The following is a 20,636-nucleotide window of genomic DNA, read 5'->3' on the forward strand; positions in this document are numbered from 1 at the left end:
GCCCCCACGATCCCTAAGGATTCTTGAGGGTCTTAACATTTATTCTAGATCCCTTTGTGCTGACATGTTAATTTTTAAAAATTCTCTGCTCTTCTAAAATCGCTTTTCTCCTTGTATCCCGTGCTGGACACTGTTCCAATTCTTTCATTTCTCCTCAAGTATTGCTGACACAGGCCTGCCGGGAGAGTGGACTCTAGAGATATCTGTTGTGAGCCCAGGTGAAAGAATTGAGCTGACTTGAGCTGAGGGGGTCTCCTGGAAGGTCGCTGGGGGTGGGGGCGCACAGGCCTGGCAATGGGCCTGAACCAAGAGTTCCAGAACCCACGGTGGGCTCACAGCAGACATTCTGGTCAGGGCCCTGCTGAGCCAGGATGAACGAAATCCAACGTGTTCCATCTCCTGTCTGCCTGCCCCCGCTTTCCTTTTCCAGGGAGGCTGTGTCTGCTTCACCTGGCGTGGCTCTTGTGCCTGTCCTTGATGAGGGGACCTCCTGGGCCAGGCCCAGTGGACCTACAGCAGATGAGCAAAAACTAGGTCCTCAAAAGGAAAATGGGGTGCCATCAGGAAGAGAGAAGGGGCAATGGGAAGCCAAGGGGAGCACACTTGGAAATAAATTTAAGAATCCCCATTGTAAAATTTCATTGCCTGGAGAATTTCATGTGTTGTCCCCTCCCATCCCCCAAAGCCACATTGCTGTGCTTGCTTATACTGACCTAGTGTCTTCTTTCCCACCCACCAATGCTTGGAGCACACCTGGACACATCCAGAATCTCCTTAAACTGCTGCATTAAACAAAGCGTTTTCTACCTGTTGTAGGTTGAATTGTGTCCCCCGAAAGATCTGTTGAAGTCCTATCCCCTTGTCCCTGTGCATGTGACCTTATTTGGAAATAGGGTCTTTGCAGTTGTCATCAAGTTAAGACAAGGTCATTAGGGCTGGCCCTAGTCCAGCGACGGTGTCCTTATAACAAGAGTGCAACACCTTATGCAGACAGAGACCACTGGGACGAGGCCGCATGACTCCACAGGCAGAGATGCGAGAGAGGCAACTATCATCCAAGAGGCACTGAGGACAGACAGCCACCACCAGAAGCTGGGAGAGACTAGGAGAGACCATTTCCTTGAGCTTTTAGAGGGCACATGGCCCTGCTGACACCTCGATTTTGGACATCTAGCTTCCAGAAGCGTGAGACAATACACTTCTGTTGCTTTAAGCTACCTGGTTTATGGTATATTTGTTACAGCAGCCCCAGAAAGCTGATACACTTCCTCAGGTCTCTAACCTTGGGACTCAAAGCAGTAGACCAAAGCTATACATTATAGTTTGGTTTTTCCTTTTAACAAAAAGGAAAAAAAAGCACATTCTTGCGACTGTAAAGTGAGTCACAGAAGGTAACTTCAATGATCCCTATTTTACAGATGGAGAAACTGAGGCTCAGAGGGTAAGCGACTTGTCTTAAGTCACAGAGCTAGGAAGAGGCAAAGTCTGGACTTGAACTTGGGTTTTTTTGACCTCAAGGCTTACACTCCTTACTCTGCTTGTGAATCTGTGGATGTGTAGCTCACAGATTACCACCGAATCCTCACATCCTAGTCCCCAGGGGTTCCCTTCCTTATTACATGAGCTCAGAACTGAGTACTAGCCTCATATGTATGGAAACCACCTGTTGCGGCCACATCTTCTGTAACCTCAGCCTCTGCAAAGTGAGCCCTCTTTCCCTGGTGATTTTCATTACAAAATTGGAGATGCATTCCCACCAAACTCATCTCCCAATAGGCCAAGTAAGAATGTTTGGCANGAGCCAGTCCTGTTTAAGAGCTCACCTGATAAGGTCCGGCCCATCCAGAATAGTCTCCTTTCCGCCACAGAAGGTGACACAATCACCGGAGGCATATCCCATTCTATTCACAGGTTCCATCCACACTCAAAGGAGAAAGGATTATGCAAGGTCAGAGGTCACCGGGGGTCATCTTAATATTCTGCCTGCCCACAGAAGATCTTAGGTGTTAATAACAACGATCATGATAGCTACAGGAATAGTACAAACCTTCGATTGTTACAGCTTCATGGTTTTCAGGCTGATCGTACGTCTGTAATCCCGTTGGAGCCCAGCAGCCATACTGTGAGGTATCTGCTTTTTTCCCATTTTGCCCATGAGAGAGAGAATACCTACCTCGCCCAGCGAGGGCTGAAGTCCAGATTTCTGACCCCCAGCCCCGGGCTCTTGGCGCCCACAGGATCCCGCCTCCCCTTGGAACCTCAGACCTCATCACCGTCCTTGGAAGGGGTGAAGCATCATTTCCAGCCAGCCCAGCCTTTGGGGAGTGCCTCCCTGTAAACTCGCCACATTGGGTCATCGAAACTCCAGCTTTTACAGGAATTGCCACTGGGCTGGGCAAACCTCACCTCATTTAGCAGGAAAAACCAATAAAGCCTGAGGGGCGCAGAATCAAAACAGCATGTGTGCAGGAAGGGCCCAGCTTGGCAGCGGCCCAGCCTCACAGCGGGGGAGGCAGTTTGGCCGAGGCTGTGATGCGTGGGCCGAAAGCGAGGGGCCACCCGCTCCGGGGGGTGGGGGTGGGGGCGGTCAATGTGTCAGGTAGCAGTCACCACTGTCCCGTATCAGTGGGCACGAGGCATTCGGATGCCCCGAGAGTCAGCCCCTGGATGCCCACATCTTCTAGACTTCCCGTGGGGTAGCCCCCCTTTACTATGTGAACCAAGGCCTGAGACCCCAGTGAGAAATCCAGGACCATGGCCCCCACGATCCCTAAGGATTCTTGAGGGTCTTAACATTTATTCTAGATCCCTTTGTGCTGACATGTTAATTTTTAAAAATTCTCTGCTCTTCTAAAATCGCTTTTCTCCTTGTATCCCGTGCTGGACACTGTTCCAATTCTTTCATTTCTCCTCAAGTATTGCTGACACAGGCCTGCCGGGAGAGTGGACTCTAGAGATATCTGTTGTGAGCCCAGGTGAAAGAATTGAGCTGACTTGAGCTGAGGGGGTCTCCTGGAAGGTCGCTGGGGGTGGGGGCGCACAGGCCTGGCAATGGGCCTGAACCAAGAGTTCCAGAACCCACGGTGGGCTCACAGCAGACATTCTGGTCAGGGCCCTGCTGAGCCAGGATGAACGAAATCCAACGTGTTCCATCTCCTGTCTGCCTGCCCCCGCTTTCCTTTTCCAGGGAGGCTGTGTCTGCTTCACCTGGCGTGGCTCTTGTGCCTGTCCTTGATGAGGGGACCTCCTGGGCCAGGCCCAGTGGACCTACAGCAGATGAGCAAAAACTAGGTCCTCAAAAGGAAAATGGGGTGCCATCAGGAAGAGAGAAGGGGCAATGGGAAGCCAAGGGGAGCACACTTGGAAATAAATTTAAGAATCCCCATTGTAAAATTTCATTGCCTGGAGAATTTCATGTGTTGTCCCCTCCCATCCCCCAAAGCCACATTGCTGTGCTTGCTTATACTGACCTAGTGTCTTCTTTCCCACCCACCAATGCTTGGAGCACACCTGGACACATCCAGAATCTCCTTAAACTGCTGCATTAAACAAAGCGTTTTCTACCTGTTGTAGGTTGAATTGTGTCCCCCGAAAGATCTGTTGAAGTCCTATCCCCTTGTCCCTGTGCATGTGACCTTATTTGGAAATAGGGTCTTTGCAGTTGTCATCAAGTTAAGACAAGGTCATTAGGGCTGGCCCTAGTCCAGCGACGGTGTCCTTATAACAAGAGTGCAACACCTTATGCAGACAGAGACCACTGGGACGAGGCCGCATGACTCCACAGGCAGAGATGCGAGAGAGGCAACTATCATCCAAGAGGCACTGAGGACAGACAGCCACCACCAGAAGCTGGGAGAGACTAGGAGAGACCATTTCCTTGAGCTTTTAGAGGGCACATGGCCCTGCTGACACCTCGATTTTGGACATCTAGCTTCCAGAAGCGTGAGACAATACACTTCTNTGGTCAGGGCCCTGCTGAGCCAGGATGAACGAAATCCAACGTGTTCCATCTCCTGTCTGCCTGCCCCCGCTTTCCTTTTCCAGGGAGGCTGTGTCTGCTTCACCTGGCGTGGCTCTTGTGCCTGTCCTTGATGAGGGGACCTCCTGGGCCAGGCCCAGTGGACCTACAGCAGATGAGCAAAAACTAGGTCCTCAAAAGGAAAATGGGGTGCCATCAGGAAGAGAGAAGGGGCAATGGGAAGCCAAGGGGAGCACACTTGGAAATAAATTTAAGAATCCCCATTGTAAAATTTCATTGCCTGGAGAATTTCATGTGTTGTCCCCTCCCATCCCCCAAAGCCACATTGCTGTGCTTGCTTATACTGACCTAGTGTCTTCTTTCCCACCCACCAATGCTTGGAGCACACCTGGACACATCCAGAATCTCCTTAAACTGCTGCATTAAACAAAGCGTTTTCTACCTGTTGTAGGTTGAATTGTGTCCCCCGAAAGATCTGTTGAAGTCCTATCCCCTTGTCCCTGTGCATGTGACCTTATTTGGAAATAGGGTCTTTGCAGTTGTCATCAAGTTAAGACAAGGTCATTAGGGCTGGCCCTAGTCCAGCGACGGTGTCCTTATAACAAGAGTGCAACACCTTATGCAGACAGAGACCACTGGGACGAGGCCGCATGACTCCACAGGCAGAGATGCGAGAGAGGCAACTATCATCCAAGAGGCACTGAGGACAGACAGCCACCACCAGAAGCTGGGAGAGACTAGGAGAGACCATTTCCTTGAGCTTTTAGAGGGCACATGGCCCTGCTGACACCTCGATTTTGGACATCTAGCTTCCAGAAGCGTGAGACAATACACTTCTGTTGCTTTAAGCTACCTGGTTTATGGTATATTTGTTACAGCAGCCCCAGAAAGCTGATACACTTCCTCAGGTCTCTAACCTTGGGACTCAAAGCAGTAGACCAAAGCTATACATTATAGTTTGGTTTTTCCTTTTAACAAAAAGGAAAAAAAAGCACATTCTTGCGACTGTAAAGTGAGTCACAGAAGGTAACTTCAATGATCCCTATTTTACAGATGGAGAAACTGAGGCTCAGAGGGTAAGCGACTTGTCTTAAGTCACAGAGCTAGGAAGAGGCAAAGTCTGGACTTGAACTTGGGTTTTTTTGACCTCAAGGCTTACTCCTTACTCTGCTTGTGAATCTGTGGATGTGTAGCTCACAGATTACCACCGAATCCTCACATCCTAGTCCCCAGGGGTTCCCTTCCTTATTACATGAGCTCAGAACTGAGTACTAGCCTCATATGTATGGAAACCACCTGTTGCGGCCACATCTTCTGTAACCTCAGCCTCTGCAAAGTGAGCCCTCTTTCCCTGGTGATTTTCATTACAAAATTGGAGATGCATTCCCACCAAACTCATCTCCCAATAGGCCAAGTAAGAATGTTTGGCAAAGAAGGAATTAATTGATAAACAGCTGGTAGTACACCAACTCGAGAATCCGCCTGGAGTGTTTTGCAACACTTTTTGGAAACTCCAGGATTACAATTCCAGCACAAACTGTTTATTTCAGGCTGTTAAGCCACACACATACCCTGCATGCCTGGGAATCCACTGGCTCCACTCTGAACACCCCGAACGGAGTCCCCTCTCTTCCTTCTGCGCAGACATTTGTAGTGGCTGGTAGAGCAGGGCTGCAATACCTGGAGAGACCAGTAGGGGTCTTCTTCCAATAGGAAATGGATTTCAGGCTGCAGATTCTGGAAATTCAAGACTTTGGGTTCTAGAAAATAAAGCTGTGCCTTTGGAAGGAAATCCACTCTCCTTACAATGTGGGTTAACTATCTGGCATAGAGTCACTCAGTCCTGACGGTGGGGCAAGAAAAGTTGTGAAAAAAATCTGACTTTTCCTGCCCCCCTGTCCCAGGGAGACACAGGAGCTGGGGTCAGGGCGCCTGGGACAGCCTCTTTCTCTGCAGTTGGCCCCAGGAGCACATCGCACTGTCGAAAGAAAAACCGAAACAGCGGTCTGGCTTGGTTTGTCTCTTGTAAACTGTTTATCTTGGGATGACCAGATGGCTCATCTCTGGGTGAACCCCTGACCATTTCTGGTGCTGTTAACAGCCTCCATCAGCAAACAGTCCCCCTCAACTAGCCCATGTGCCTGTGCAGGAGTCCCAGGGCCGGCTGGCAGGGGACCTCGGGTATTCCAGGAGGCTGACTCCGCACCACTGGGCCATGGATCCTCATCCAGATGCAGGAGCCAGGTTAGGCAACCATGGGGTGTGGACGGAATGGCTCATGAGCAACTTTGGGGGCTGGGCTTGAAGTGTTAATACCCACTGGGCTCCCCAGTTACAGCCCTAGCCTCTCACCCACCTGGGGTCCCCCAGTGAGGTCCCTGTTCAGCCTATCTCCTCACGTCTCACTATTCAAGTGCTCAAAATGTGTTCGAATGCCAATATTTCCCTCCTGCCCACCTCTCCACCCACCCCGGCCCCCCGGCTGTGTGACTGTGGTAAAACCACTTGCCCTCTCTGAGCCACAGCATTAAGCTGTAAACAGGGAGAGGGCCTGACACCCCTTCCTGCCTGCCTTCCAGGCTGGGCGAGAATGGGGGGAAATAGGAATGGATTGTGTGAAGACTTTGCAAGTCCTCCCCTGCCCTCTGCCTTCACCATAACAAAATCCAGTTGTGATTCCTTTTTTCGGGCGAGAAAGGGGCACAACAGGTGCTCTGGCCTTTCTGGGCAGTGGGTAGGGAGCCCCTGCCCGCCCCTATCTGGGCTCCAACCTGAGGCACCCCTGACCGAGGCCTGTCTGCAGGCGGGTGCTTCTTCAGAGCTTTGCGGGTATAGTTCTGGGGGTGAGATTTTAGTTCTAGGTGCGTCCAGAAGCCACAAGCCTGGGGAGGGGTGTCAGAAACCTGATGGACATTTTTAAAAGCTTGTTCTGGTTTTCAGGTGGGGGCAGAGGGCCAGGTGGAGGCAGAGAGACCAGGGAAGACCAGAGAGGTGAGGGGGTCTTGGCCTTGGGAGAGGGGGGTGCAAAGGAGGAGACAGATTCAGGGTGTTTCTGAGAAGCAGAGCAGACAGTGAAATTTCTTGGCCAAGGCCCTCTACGGAGGAGGGAGATGCTCTTGAGGACTTTACAGCCTGGCTGGGAAGACAAAATTCTCCCCCAGGGAGCTAGACTTCCGTGGTCTACAGAGTAGAAACTCTTAAAACGAAATTCTCCCCCAGGAAACTAGACTTCCGTGGTCTACAGAGTAGAAACTTAACCTTAGAGATGCATAAAGCAGGTTCCAAACTCTTAAAAAGCAGTTCCAAACTCAGAAGGACAATGTTGACAGATCTGGTCACATAAATACTTGAAGCTTTTATTACATACACACACACATCATTAAGATCAAGTTAAAAGGTGAGTGAGGGGCTGGGAGAAAACAAGAAGTCACTGAGAAAAAGCTAGGTAGCTGGGACCAAAGAATATGAACTGACAAGTCTCAGAAGAGGAGATTCTAAAGATAACGAGCATATAGAAATACTCTTGATCTCATGAGGAATCAGGGAAAGGAGAGTGAAAAAGCCCCTTTGCCCACACCCCAGGGAACAACACGGGAGTGAGGTGGGAGGAGGAAGGGACCCAGCTCTCCAAGAAGAGGAGAATCTAAACAGTGCTCAGTGGGAGATTGGGGGCGGGGGGACTCGAAGGCTCAATGACGTCAGCAAAGCCCCTGCCAATTCCAGAAAGCTGGCAGTTAAGGCCTGTAGATAAGAGGCTGACTTGGAAGCCAGGCGGCCTGGGCTGGAACTCCTAGATCCTAAGGGCCAGAACAGGGTAAAGTGGAACGTAGGGCATCACATTTTGGTAAGGGTCAAAAGAGCGTAGTCAGGTCAAGTGCAAGGCCCCACCTGGCTCTGCGCCCCTCTGTCTCCTCTGGGCTGGCCAGGCAGGGCGGCCGAGGAGCAGGGAGCAGGCAGAGCGAGGCCAGGTGGACTTGCGGGGTGGGAAGCAGCCAGACAGGGAGTCTGTGGGTGAAAGGTAGCGGCACTGTTCCAGAGGCAGACACATGGAGGGGAGGGCGAGCAGAGGGCAAAGGGCAGGGCCCGTGATGACCTCCTTGAGCCCCCAGCACCTTGGCCTTCGTGGGACGCTTCCTCCATAAGAAATATTAAGTAGTGTACGTTACGACTGAATTGGTGTAAGGATGGAAAAATTACATAAAAAATACATGCTATTAATATGTAAATAGTAACACATATACAATATCATATAACAAAACATTCTGTCTAACCTACAAGTTCATTTCTTAACTTCTGATTTTAAAAGTACTCCAACCGTTTCCGCGGGCCCGCGCACAAGCCCCCTGTGCCCAGTGATGTCGGGCCAGGGAAAGGCACCTAGCTGCTCTTCCCGAGACAGCAGTGGGGAACGACATTCTCGCTCAGCCCTCTGCCGGGTTAGGAGAGGCTGTTCTGATGTCTGGCTGCGTGGGTGAGCAGGGGGAGGGCTGTGTCCCTGATTATGGAACATTCAGGCAGTTCATCCAGTGCGGAGTGGCTGGCCAAGGTGGCCCTTGGGTTTGAATCTGAATCCTGACTGTGTAAAGTGGACCCAAACCAGTGTGTGTTCATCAATGGTTGGGGTCTTTTGGATAAAATGAGTTAGGTTGCCTTTGGGTCTCTCTTCGCGGTCAGGAGGGGATCGCAAAGAAGGCGGGTCTCATGCAGAGCTCTGCTGTTACAGAAAATACCCCAAGGAGGTCAGTCACCGAGCTCTTGTCCAAGCTCAAGCCCTTGCTCTCAGGCCCCAGGCGCTTGTCTACATCCCGGTGTGAGGGTACAGGTGCACGCATAGGGGGTGGCGGTGGCAGAGGCTGCGGCCCCAGGGACCCTTCTGAAGCTGCTGGGCTCCCCGATTCCCACACCCTATTCATGTGGGTTGAAAAGCCTCAAATATTTGTAGCCAACGGAATATAGTCCCTTCACCACCACTACCTGCAGCCATGGAAGTGATCCCCAACGCCCATGGTGCTAGTTCACGAATCCCTGCGCGCAGAGTGAAGTGCTCCCTTTAACCCCGAGGTTCCCACCGGACGCGATTCTGCCTCCAGGGGACGCGTGTCTACAGACACTATCGGTTATCAAACTGGAGGGGGCTGGGGTCCTGGTATCCAGCAGTGATGAATACACAGGACGACCCCCGCGGCAAAGAATGATCTGGCCCGAAGCGACCGTGGGGCTGAGGCTGACACCCTCCCACTCTGGAGTGAGGGCTTCTGCTTAGGGTCGCCCGCCTGTTGCTTGGTCACAGTTGGGATGTGGAGGACGTGCACACGCCCCTGAGGCACAGCGCCCACACACGTGTTTCAAGGTGAATCACTGACGATAGGGTGCTGCCCTTGCGAGTTCCGGCCACTTCAGCTCTACAAGCCTGAGTTTCCCAGCCACACACCAGCGTGGAGGAAGCATTTGTGAGGGGATTCAGCTGCCCCTCTCGCGCTTCCCAGAGGATCAGCTTTTGTCCCCCCATCTCTGTTATCTTGCAGCCAGGTCCTGTCTTTCCCAGCCATGTGGCCCTGGTGGCACACACATTCCCACCCCCACGGTGGCCCCAGGAGGCTCCTTCCCCAACAGTTTCTGTCTTTTCCAGGTGCCCCGGGCGCACTGGGGCGGGGGAGCATGTGATGAGAGCCTTTCCTTCATGGTGATCAGATCAGTGAGGGGCCCATTTAAGTCCAAACACCCTCTGGATATTTCACAGAAATTCCTGAGTCATCTTCACCTTATAAAAGCCCAGTGGAGTTAGCTGGGAGTATAGATAATATTTGTGGGCCTTTAAAAAAAAAGTTTGTTTTTCTTTCTCTCTTTCTTCTTTTTTTTAAGAGAGAAGTTTCTCCTTTGACCCCAGGTTCACCCTGAAAAGCAGCATTCTCTAGGTCAGAGGGTACGCAGAGTCAGCCCTGCAGCTTAATTACCATGCAACCAAGGACATGGTGACCATGTTTTTTGTTTTCTTCAAATTAACATTTTTTTTCCAATTATGAGGGAATGCATGTCCACTGCAGAACAATTGGTAAGGTATCGTCTCAAAAATAAATCTGAGACCACATCGTATATAGTTTACTTCTTGGTCTTTTTGCTCAACATCGTACTTTGAACATCTCATACTTTCCCATGTCATTATTCCTCAAAATTACATTCCCAACTCTTATGGCCACGGAAATTTCCTCTGTGTGGCTGAGCCATTTGGGCTACTGAACCTCTCCCTTGCCCTTGGCCATTTGTGGCCGCACCTGGGGTTTTCATCTGTGAAACAGTCACAGGTGCACTGTGAAGCCTGAGGAGTTGGCCCACCTGTCCACCCATGTGATTAGTCCCTTTGAGCCTCTGGGCCCGAGCTGGAGCTGGTCACGGACACCTCACAGGAATGCCCTGGGCAGGAAGGTCACAGGGCGCTGTAGGCTGTGTGATAAACTGAGAGAAGGGACCCTCTTGGATCCCAGAGCCTGACTCCCATGCCTGGTCTTGGACCATCAGAAAGTTTCCATTTGCCTTGCAGCCCTGGGACAATGAACTCTGGGGGACAGTTAGGGGTCCCCAAGGAGCTTCTTGTGCGTCTCTTTCACTTGAAACCAGGGCTATCTGCTCCTCTGGCTCTCCGTCAGGCCATCTGCAGAGACAGACCGGGGCTTCCGAGCCCCCCCCCAGCTCCTGGTCCCAATTCCATGGTGGGACCCAGAAATGTGGGCTGCCAAGAAGCTGGGTTCCTACCTGCTCTACTCAAACCAAGTGTCCTTCAAATCCCTTACTCTTCATTTAAATACGCTATTAGTTTAAAAAACACTTTCTATCATACAGAAGACAGTTTGCTCTAAATAGGAGGTTACCTTACAAGAAATTCAACAAGACACCTGAATAAATTTGAGCTCCTCCCTCTGCCTGCCCATCACCCTGCGCCTGGGGCCAGTTCTGTGTTCAGCTGAACAAGGGGGTGACAAGTGTCAGATGGCTGGGAAGCCAGGACAGAAAGGGGACTAAGTAAGGCAAGTGAGTCACAGTGTCTACTATGCATTCCTCACTTGGCCCAGAGTGGCCTGTGCTTGGGGGACCCTGAATTCTAGACCAGTCTTCCCACTTTATAGACGGGAGACAGAGGCTCAGAGGGGAGGGAACTTATTCCAGATCACACGCAGACCCCCTGGGCATGCTTTCCTGGCTCAGGAGAGGTGAGCAGCGGGGAGAGAGCATCTGAAAGCATCCGGTAGGAGTGGGGCCCACTGGTCTCAACAGAGAGAAGGGGAGCCCAAGTTGGTAGGTGTCAGAGCTAACATGGCCTCTGTCCCCTGTGGGTGGCTATGGGATTTTCCCTCTCAGAGGACTATCAAACATCTGGGTCTTGTTTGTGGGGGAAGAAAGCGGTGGGTGGGTCAGGGATTCATTACGGAGGGCAAAAACCCAGCTCAAGCTGGTGTAGGCCATACAGGGTGTCTGAGCTTCCCCATAAATGGTGTCTGTACTGGCCCAGGAGACACAGACCTTAGGCCAAAGGGCAGAGGCCCCCCCCAGTGAGACTGCTCCCGGCCCCTGGTTGGAGGTGCCACGTTCGAGGGCCTGGCATGCAGTAAGCACTCATTCATCGTCTACTGAGACACAGCATTGTCCGGCCAGGTGAGCAGTGGGCATACTGAGTAAGTAAATGAACTCAAAGGGCGCCATTACCAGAGCCAGAGGGTGCTGGAGGCCTGTCCTGCCTAATTCTCTCGGGATGCAGCTTAAACCCCCACCCCCACAAAGGTCTGGTCCCCACTAGCCCCTCAGGGATGCTCTTTTGTACCAGATGCTCTAGCCACACACACTGAACTAAGTTCATCTAATTGACCCTATCTCTTGCCTCTGAGCCTTTGCACATGCTGTTCCTGACACATGACACATTCTTCCAGCCCATCCTCTCTCTCTGCCAATTCCTCCTCCTCCTTTAGATTTCAACATATTGCTTCCCCCAAAGGGTCTCCCCAGTCACTCCCCTTTGGCTGGGTTAGGGGTCCTTGTCAGCTCCCCAGGCCTCTCGTTTCCCATCCTAGTCCAGCCTCATTACCTCATGTCCTAAATCCTGTCTCCTGCTAGACTAGTTCACAGCCATATGCCCAGTGCCTGCATTCAGTAGGCACTCAATACATGTATGTTGAAGGAACAAATCAAGTGAAGGAATCGTAGGCACAGTTCTGAAGAGACGTCCTTCAATTGTTCATTTATTCAAGCCGTCACTTACGAACGAGTACTTTTGGGGGGCCCTCTAGTTGCTGAGATACTGGACATACAACTGTGAGTGAGACCAAAAAGTCCCTGCCCCATGGAGCTGGGACTCGTGGAAAGGCTACACAACTACCAAGCAGACTGACAAGACAATTTGGGGTGGTGATGAGGTGTCCGAAGGATCTGAAACGGTGAGGAGGGAGGCTGTCAGGGGGGTCAGGGAGGGCCTCATTGAGGAGGTGACCCTTTTGCTGGGACCTAAAGGCTGAGAGAGAGCATCACGGGAGCCCTGCAGGAAGAGTATGCCAGCAGGGAGAGGCCACGGCCTGGAGGTGGCTGCAGCTGTGGAGCCGGGGACTGTACTGGCAGGGGGAGGAGCGTGGATTCTTCTGGCCCTTCCATTCACCTCTGGGCCATCCGGGCCAGTCAGGTGACCGCTCCCGGCGTGCTTGCCTGTGAAATGAGGGAGTTGGCCCCCATAGGGCGCAGACGGTCTGATTCCCAGAATGGCCTCCTCCGGTCGCCCATCCCTCTTAGGTATAAATTCAGCATTCCTCATCCTGGGCTATTTTACCATTTCCTTTCGTGCTAAACCAAAGGGTCTATTTTGGAGACTCCTATAAGCAAACTAAGCCCTGCCTGGCATTTGGGCGGATATAAAAGAGCCCTAAGTGAGGGACTCAGGCATAAAGGCCACCCAGCCCTGAGAGCCCACGCTGTTAAATTTAGAAGCATCGCCTCCAAATGAGGTGAAATTGTAGGCTCCCTGGGCCGGCGGGCGGCTCTGGCCAGCAGTGAGCTGGACAGATTTAGCGGAGTGGGCTCAGGCTCCCTCCAGCCGCACCTTGGGGGCGGAGGCCCAGGACGACAGCTCCGGTGTCTGGGGAGCAGCGGGCTGGGTGGGAAGGCCCTCCAGTTGTCTTGTCCCTGCTGCACTCACCAGCTGTGTCCGAGCCATCTGTCTACGTGAGCGCTGCCCAGGGTGCCAGGCCAGAGAGAGGCAGCGAGGGACGCGCGGGGAGGACGCAGTCCTGTCTGCCATCAAAGGTTTGGGACCTGCGTGACTTCTGTGCCTCTCTCCTCTACCCAGGGGCCCAGCGAGGTCTCTGGCTTGTCTCTCATGCGCTGCAGACTGCCGGCTGTCCGGAGCTGCGCTGAGCCTCCGAGTGTCCCTCCCCGGGGACTTCCCAGACCTCCCCACAATCTAGCAGCAACAGGGTGAATGCCAGCCACAGCGGGGGAGGGGGAGGAGGGGGGTCTCCAAAGTGCCCTGTCTCTGTTTTGAGGGGTCGCTGCCCCTGTTGTGTCAATGATTCAGCATCAGGAGTATGAGCCTTGGTCAGAAGTGACCAACATTCATGGGGGCTTGTCAGGAGCTACACACTGAAGGCTCCTGAGATTCCAGGGGTCTCAGCCTGGCGATCCCATCCCCAGTCCACAAGAAGGGAGATGCTTTTGCTACAAGAAACCCAGCTAGGCAACTGCAGCGGTCAACTGGTCAACCACCAGGATTAGCTCCATCAGGGCCTCGGGGGAGGGCTGCTGGCCTCACTTTTGGAGCGGCAGAGCTGACTGGGAGCTGAAGCTGGTCCCAAGAGGCCCACAGGGACTTGGGCTCCCACACCCTGAAGCCTGCAGGGGATGGAGCTCGATTTTTCTCGGCCATCCCCAGCTCACTGCTGGCTATGTTTCTAGCTTGGCAGGTCCCTTTCATGACCTGCTTCCATTCTGGGGCCTCTTTCTCTCCCCTTCAGCCTGGGTCTAGCTCAGGGGTGGGAGCATGTCCTCAGCCCAGCCCCTGGGGGGCAGGTGCAGCCTAGCATGAAGCAGCCAGGCTTTCAAGGCCTGTTGTGCCCAGGTCCAAATCCCAGCGCTGGCATCTCCTACCTGTGAGACCTTGGATGAGTCCTTTCCTCGCCTCTCTGAGCCTCAATTTCTTTATCTGTAAAACGGGGATATAAACAGTACTTACTTCATATAATCTTGGGAGAATTAAATGAGATCTGACGCCCTTGGAGCAGGTAGCAGGCAGAGTGCTGGCTGCCAGGGGTCAGAGGTAGTGCTGGCCACCCAAGGGTCATTCAGTAAGAGCTGCAGCTTTTCTAAGCACTGTTTCATGAGAACACGGCCATGCTCATCGTTTGCATAATGTCTGTGGCTGCTTTTGCTTTTGCGCCAGAACAAGAGAGCTGAAGACTTGTGACAAAGAGAATATGGCCTGCAAAGCCAAAAACTTTAGTATCTGGTCCTTTACAAAAAATGTTTGTCAGTCCCTGCCTTGAAGTCTAGCACTTAGTGGAAATTCTTATCCTTATTCTTCCGTTTATCCGGCACCAGCTGGCTGCACAGCCTGGTGCAGTGGGGACAGCAGCCCCAGCCTGTCAGGCCTTGTTCTCTGGGCCCATAAGGATGTGCTGTGAATCTTCCAAGCACCAGGGAACACTCCAGTCCCACCTGCAAGTCAATCTCCCTGGGGGAGACAAAGAAGTCACCACTCACAGTCCACTGTAACTAGTGGACAGGGAGGGTTGGGGAAGGGTGTTCCAGCCCCCACCCCCAGCCAGCCAGTGACCTTGGTGATCTCCCTCCCTGCTTCCCCCTCGTTCCCTTGCTCAGCTTGGCTGGGGGCTCTCAAGAGTTTGAGAAGGTTCCTAGTGCCACCCTGAGCTCATACTGTTAGTGGTGGGGCAATGGTGTTCTGATAAATGTTTAATAACCTGCAGGGAGGGGGAACACCCAAAAACCAAATTTGTAGCACCTGCCAACATCTGGGGTGCAAATATTCCTACCAAAATTTCAGAGAACGTAATAATGGCCTCCTGTGAGCTGGTCCAGCCTGGCAGCAGCCCAGCCCAGGTGGGGACAGTGGGACCTCCTTGTGGGGCTGGGGGATCTCCTAGAGAGGTGACGCCTGACCACCCACAGGAAGGAGCGCTGCAAGCCATCACATTCAGCTTCAAACATGTCTCCGCCGCTTCCACGCTGGCTTCCTGGGCCAGTCTCATCCCCTCTTTGGGCCTCAGTTTCTCATCTACCCGTGTAGGTCAGCAATAGTTTCTATGCCTCGGGGCTTGTGGAGATTTAATAAGATAATTTCCATAAGGCATTTCATGCAGGGTGGGCTTCATAACGAGCACTCGGTAGATAATGGCTCCCACCAGGGCTGGTGTTCATAGGCCCACATAGAGCACGTGAGGGTCCCTGGCACAGGGGCTCGCCGCACAGTGGGTGCTCAGCAAACACTCACCAGCTCCCCCACCCCGTCAGGCTCCTTTGCCTCTGTCATCACCTCTGGAACCGCAGCCTCAGTCAGCCAACTGCAGTGAGACAACCAACTCTTCCCGAGCGTCCCCTTCGCCTTGTCTCCTGAGTCCTTTTCTGACTTTCCATTTTGCAGCTGTGACCACTGAGGCCCAGAGCCAGTGAATGGCACAGCTGGATTTGAGCCCAGGTCTGGTTTTTGTTTGTTGGTTTGTTTCCAGTGCTCGCCTAGGTACAGCACATGCGGGGTGGGTGGGGGACTTATGGGGGGAGGAGAAGGCTTGTGGGGGCTGCCTGGGGGCTGACCACATGCAAAATGCAGGACGGGACACTGGACAGATGTGGCTCGAAAGAGAACGTTATTCCAGGGGGCGAGGCCCCAGTATGAGCCAAGGCATGGACACTGGACTCAGCTGGCAGGAGAGGGGACGCGGGGATGCAGGGATAGGAGGGAGGTGGTGCCGTTTATAGGTGTGGCTTGGGCGGCAGGGTCCCCGGAATCCTGGGACTGACTCCGCCCTGGCTGAGGAACAGGGTATGAAACTCTAGCTGCAGAGATTTAGGTTAGATACGGAGAACCTTCCGCTCATTGCTGCTGGAAGACACTGGGCAGTATTCCCAAGGGATGTGATGGCATTTTTCCAATATAGAGGTGGTTTGGAAAAAAGAAAAGACGGCCAGGGTTCTAGGCTGGCCTCACTGCAGCCTGGGTCGGGGACAGGGCAATGGAGCCGGGGATTCTGGAGGCCTGAGATGCCAGCAGCCTGGCCTCCGGGGAGTTGGGCTTTATCAACTCCTGCTCAAAACCCTCTCGTGGCTCCCAGTCACCCCGGCCTAATTGCAAGGCCAAACCCTTCCCTGGGGTTACCAAGGCCCCCCAAGACCTGCACTCTGCTGGCTTCTCCAGCTTCGCCTGGAGTCTCACTCCAACCCACTACACTGCTTTCTGTTTCTGGATGACACCATGTCCTCTGCACCCCCAGGCCTTTGCCCATGCTGTTCCCTCTGACTCAGATACTCTTCCTTCCCCTCTCCTTCGTTTCCTCTCCTCAGCCTTTCCTTCTCAGTACTTGGTCGCCTCCTCCAAAGCAAGGTCAGGTACCACCTGGGCTCCCCTGTCACTTTGCTAGAGACTTCCTACTGTAACTGGTAGCTCATCAGCCTCCCTGCCAGACTGGGAGCCCCGGAGAGCAAGGGCTTTGCCTGTCTTGCTCAGTGCGTGTCTCCAGCACCCTGTCCGGCACACAGTGCTCAGTGAGGGTTTATGGAGGGGGGTGAGGGTTCCAGGCAGAGAGGAGAGTTAACTGAGAGGAGGTCAGCAGGTCTGGTTTCAGGAGGAGCAGACTCCCCCTGCTGGAGAGCTCAGTATTGCTCAGGCTTTAAGAACCAGAGCGCACAGTACAGAGACCTAAGTTCGAATCTCGCTGCTGCCACCAGCCCCAGGCAGGTTCCCTAACTTCACTGAGCCTCACTTCTCTCACCTGTCGGCTGGAGACAGTACCAGCCTCCCCCTCTCTGCGGCTATCGGCGTCAGGACCTTGGGGGCCCTGGTGGAGGGGAGCCGGCCGCGGTCAGCACTCACCAGGCGGCGGTGCGAGGCTGACTCTCCTGTCCTCTCCCTGCATAGGTGACGGCCATGTCGGTGAGGCTGCGGTTCCTGTCCTCCGGGGACGCGGGGGCCGTGGGGGTCGTGGGCCGGAGCGCCTCCTTCGCCGGCTTCAGCAGCGCGCAGAGCCGGAGGCTCACGTAAGTTCTGCCCCGGCGGACGGTGCGGGGCTGGTCCGTCTTCTGCCGCCTGGCACCCGGAGGCTCGCCCTCAAGCGAAGTCTGCAGCCCAGCACAGTGTGTGCGCATGCATGCGTGGGCAGGTGTACAAGCGTGTGCGTGCATGCGTGCGTGCGTACGCGTGTGACACTGGGTGCGGGGGAGAAACCTGTAATTTCCTTGAGTCCCGAATGAGTATCATCTCAGTTGGTCCTGCAAGTCCGATCGGCCTGAGCTTATCAGACCCTCTTGGCGGAGCAGAAAACAGGCTCAGAGAAGTGGAGCTGGCTCCCCAAGGTCACACAGCAAGGCAGGTTCAGCCCTGGAACTTAGCCTCCTGGGGGTGGGGTTAGGATGGAATGAATGTTCTTCCTGTTTGACAGCGTGGGACGTGGGGCCACCTATCCCAGCTCTGTGACCTGGGGCCAGTGACTTCACCTCCGAGTCTCGGTTTCCTCATCTGCAAAATGGGGATCATGAGTGTCCCTCCCCCACAGAGCTGTCATGAGAGTACAATGAGGTGACACATAGCAAGCAGCCAGCACAGGCTGGCGCTCGGCAGGCGCTTGTGGGAGATCATCAAGGGAGGCGCAGCAGCCTCTGCAGAGCCGGGTCTGGGGTCAGTGCAGACCCTCTAGACACGAGATCATGGCTGCTCCATGTGTTTCCTCCAGCTGCAGGTAACCCCCAGGAGGGAGGGTCGTCTCCACTCCTGGGGGCCACCGACTGGTCCTGCTAGCAGGCCTAGGGGGTGGGGCGGTCCTTTGGGCATCCTGAGGGGCCCACACACCTGCCTGTCCGAGCCAATGTGGTAGATAGGCAGGAATCCCAGCCAAGCAGGGCTCCAAGCCTGGTTGGTCAGTGAGTCAGTCAACAATCAGATCTCACCATAGCCCTCTCCTGCCTGAAGTCCGCACAGGTTCCCATTCACCTGGAATACAATCCAGTCCCCTCACACGGCCTAACAAATAGCTCCCTGTGATCTGGCTGGCTAGCCACTTTTTTTTTTTAATTAATTTTTTTATGTATTCATTTGACAGAGAGAAAGAAAGCGCACAAGCAGGGGGAGCAGCAGGCAGAGAGAGAGGGAGAAGCAGGCTCCCTGCTGAGCAGAGAGCCCAATGTGGGGCTCGATCCCAGAACCCTGGGATCATGACCTGAGCCAAAGGCAGACACTTAACCCTCTGCCACCCAGGCGCCCCAGGCCAGCCTCCTTTCTCATCCTCTGCTTTTGCCGTATGGACCCCTCTCCCCTCCAGGCCTTAGTGAAGGCAGTGCCCTCCACCTGGGCCTCTCTTCCCGCTCCTTTTTACCTAGCCAGTTGCTGTTTAATCTCCTTTGGGCCTTGGTTTCACTGCCATGTCCTGGGGTGGACCACCTGAGCCCCAGACCAAGCCGTCCTATGGCTCCTTCCTGGGGTCCCACAGCTGCACGCTTGACCTCCAATGATGCCTGGTCCCTGAGGTCAGTCCCTCCCAGCTTGCTCCCTTGTCTCTTGGCTGCTTAGTTCCAGCATGTGCCTGGGAGGAGTGGCATCTCAGGGCTGCAATTCTGGAGCGTCCCAGTTGGATGCACCCTTAGGAATCCCTAATTCATTCCACAAATATTTAAGGAGCACCTACTCGGCCCAGGACCAGTCCCAGGCTCTGGGGACAGACCCAGGCCCTGTCCTCCTGTCAGGGCAGCGAACAAGAAGCCAACTGTAATCAAGATGGATTTAGCTGGTGGCAAGTGCTGTGAGAGAATTAAAACGGGGCTGTGCGAGGGCAGCAGGGGTCTCAGAGGAGGCCCTCAGTGGCAAAGCGGCACATTTAAAGCCAGAGAGAAAAGTTGCCTATTTCATGCAGAAAGCGGGCAGTGCTGGGGAAGTCTTCCAGGTGGAGAAGGCAGCCAGTGCAAATGTCCTGATGTGGAGATGAGCTTTGCGGCGCAGAAAGGGGATGCGTGGCTGTCTTGAGGGATAGAAGTGAGAGAGGGAGCTACAGGGCTTTGTGGGAGACGGTGAGGACATCTTCAGTGCAAGGGGAGCCTCTGAAGGGGCTGAAGCACCGGAAACGGAAATTCCCAGAGGGAGTGAGCGCCCAGTTCCCCCCCACTCCCAGCCTCCAAGAGGAGAAAGTGTGGATGCCATTGTGAGGAAGGCATACAGTAGGCACTCCATAAGTGCTGCTGGGAGGGGCTAAGTAAACTGGCCGGGGAATGATGATGTTCCTTGATGGAACCACTCCCCAGCTGCCTCTGCTGGGCTTCTTCAGGGCCCCCACCCCATGGGGTCTGTAATCAGGGCTGCTAAGGACACTTGTGCAGGTCACCCAGGCAAGAGGACATCCAGTCATGCAACCCTCCCAAGCTCTGGGCCCTGGCGTGCAGCTGGTCCACCTGGTGGGGACCTTACTCTAATTCACACAGAGGCACCCTGGGGACTTTGTTCATGTGGTCTGGCAGTGGCAGGCGGGGATGGTGGGGTTCCACACACCCTGCGGCCCAGGCCGGCTGCATGAGTGTGCCACGTGTGTGCTCACCAGGGCCCCGAACTCAGATGTAACGCTCTGCTCTTGCCTCCTCGAAATCCTTAATATGTTTTGGAAAAAGGGCCCCGCTTTTCTTTTGCACTGGGTCTCATGAATTCTTGCCTGGTCCTGCCTGCAGCTGTCCCCCTGCCAGGCCTTTGGGGGCCTCTGGATTTCCTTGCATCCATGGGAATGTTCCAGCAGGCCCCAGCAGGAGCTCTGCCCAGATAATGTCCCAAGGTGGGTCCCTGATCTCTTGCTGCCCCACTCTGGAATTTCTGGTGTCAGCACTCTGAGTGGGAAGAGGACAGAGGGGATCTGACCCTGTCCCATGAAGGCTCATTGGCCATCAGCAAGGACAAGATCACGTCCTGTAAGATCTGCATCCTGGTTTGAGAAAGGTGACCCTGATGGCCAGACCTCTCCTGGGGGCTCCTTCTCCTGGAGGATCCCCCACGCAGGGAATTCCGGAAGACTCCCAGCGTGGGTGGGTTCTGAGGTCCCTGAGTGACCACCATCTGGCCTCAGTCTCTTCAGCCCCCTTGCCCATGGGTGAGGAAGAAGCTTCCCATGAGGACAGGGAGGCAGCACATCTGTTTTTAACTTCCTGTCTCTGTCCGACTCCCGGGAGTCTGGACCCTTGGCTATGCGCCTGGATGGCCTAGATTGGGTTTCAGACCTCACCTTCTGGCCTTATTTCTCAGGTAATCCAACCAGGCTGCAGCACAGCCACATTGCCGAGGCAGGCAGGCAAAAATAACCTCAGATAGGAGAGCAGGAGATCGAGGCTCGTGGATGCCTTTTTTGTCCCCAACCCTCGCCCCTGTCCTGGCACCTGAAACCCCTTTGACTCTGGCCGTGGCTTTTTATTCCATAACCAAAGAATTCAC

At 54.0% G+C, this 20,636-nt stretch overlaps 1 protein-coding gene and 1 long non-coding RNA gene across 2 annotated transcripts in view; one reads left to right on the top strand and one right to left on the bottom strand.

Moving 5' to 3' along the window:
* RIPOR3 (RIPOR family member 3) overlaps nucleotides 1–20,636 on the top strand; it is an 80,843-nt gene that overhangs the window by 34,051 nt on the left and 26,156 nt on the right. Inside the window, exon 2 of the mRNA XM_034640536.1 lies at nucleotides 17,100–17,218. Within this exon, the coding sequence (XP_034496427.1) occupies nucleotides 17,100–17,218 (119 nt within the window). The remainder of the gene's footprint in view (nucleotides 1–17,099; nucleotides 17,219–20,636) is intronic.
* LOC109489624 lies at nucleotides 12,606–17,142 on the bottom strand. The gene is made up of 3 exons (XR_002142673.2): nucleotides 17,055–17,142; nucleotides 14,099–14,153; nucleotides 12,606–12,664 (listed from the first exon to the last, which is right to left on the bottom strand). It is a non-coding gene; the product is annotated as an uncharacterized LOC109489624 (long non-coding RNA).

The sequence above is a fragment of the Ailuropoda melanoleuca genome, chromosome 13 (genome assembly GCF_002007445.2).
Source record: "Ailuropoda melanoleuca isolate Jingjing chromosome 13, ASM200744v2, whole genome shotgun sequence".
Lineage (NCBI taxonomy): Eukaryota > Metazoa > Chordata > Mammalia > Carnivora > Ursidae > Ailuropoda > Ailuropoda melanoleuca.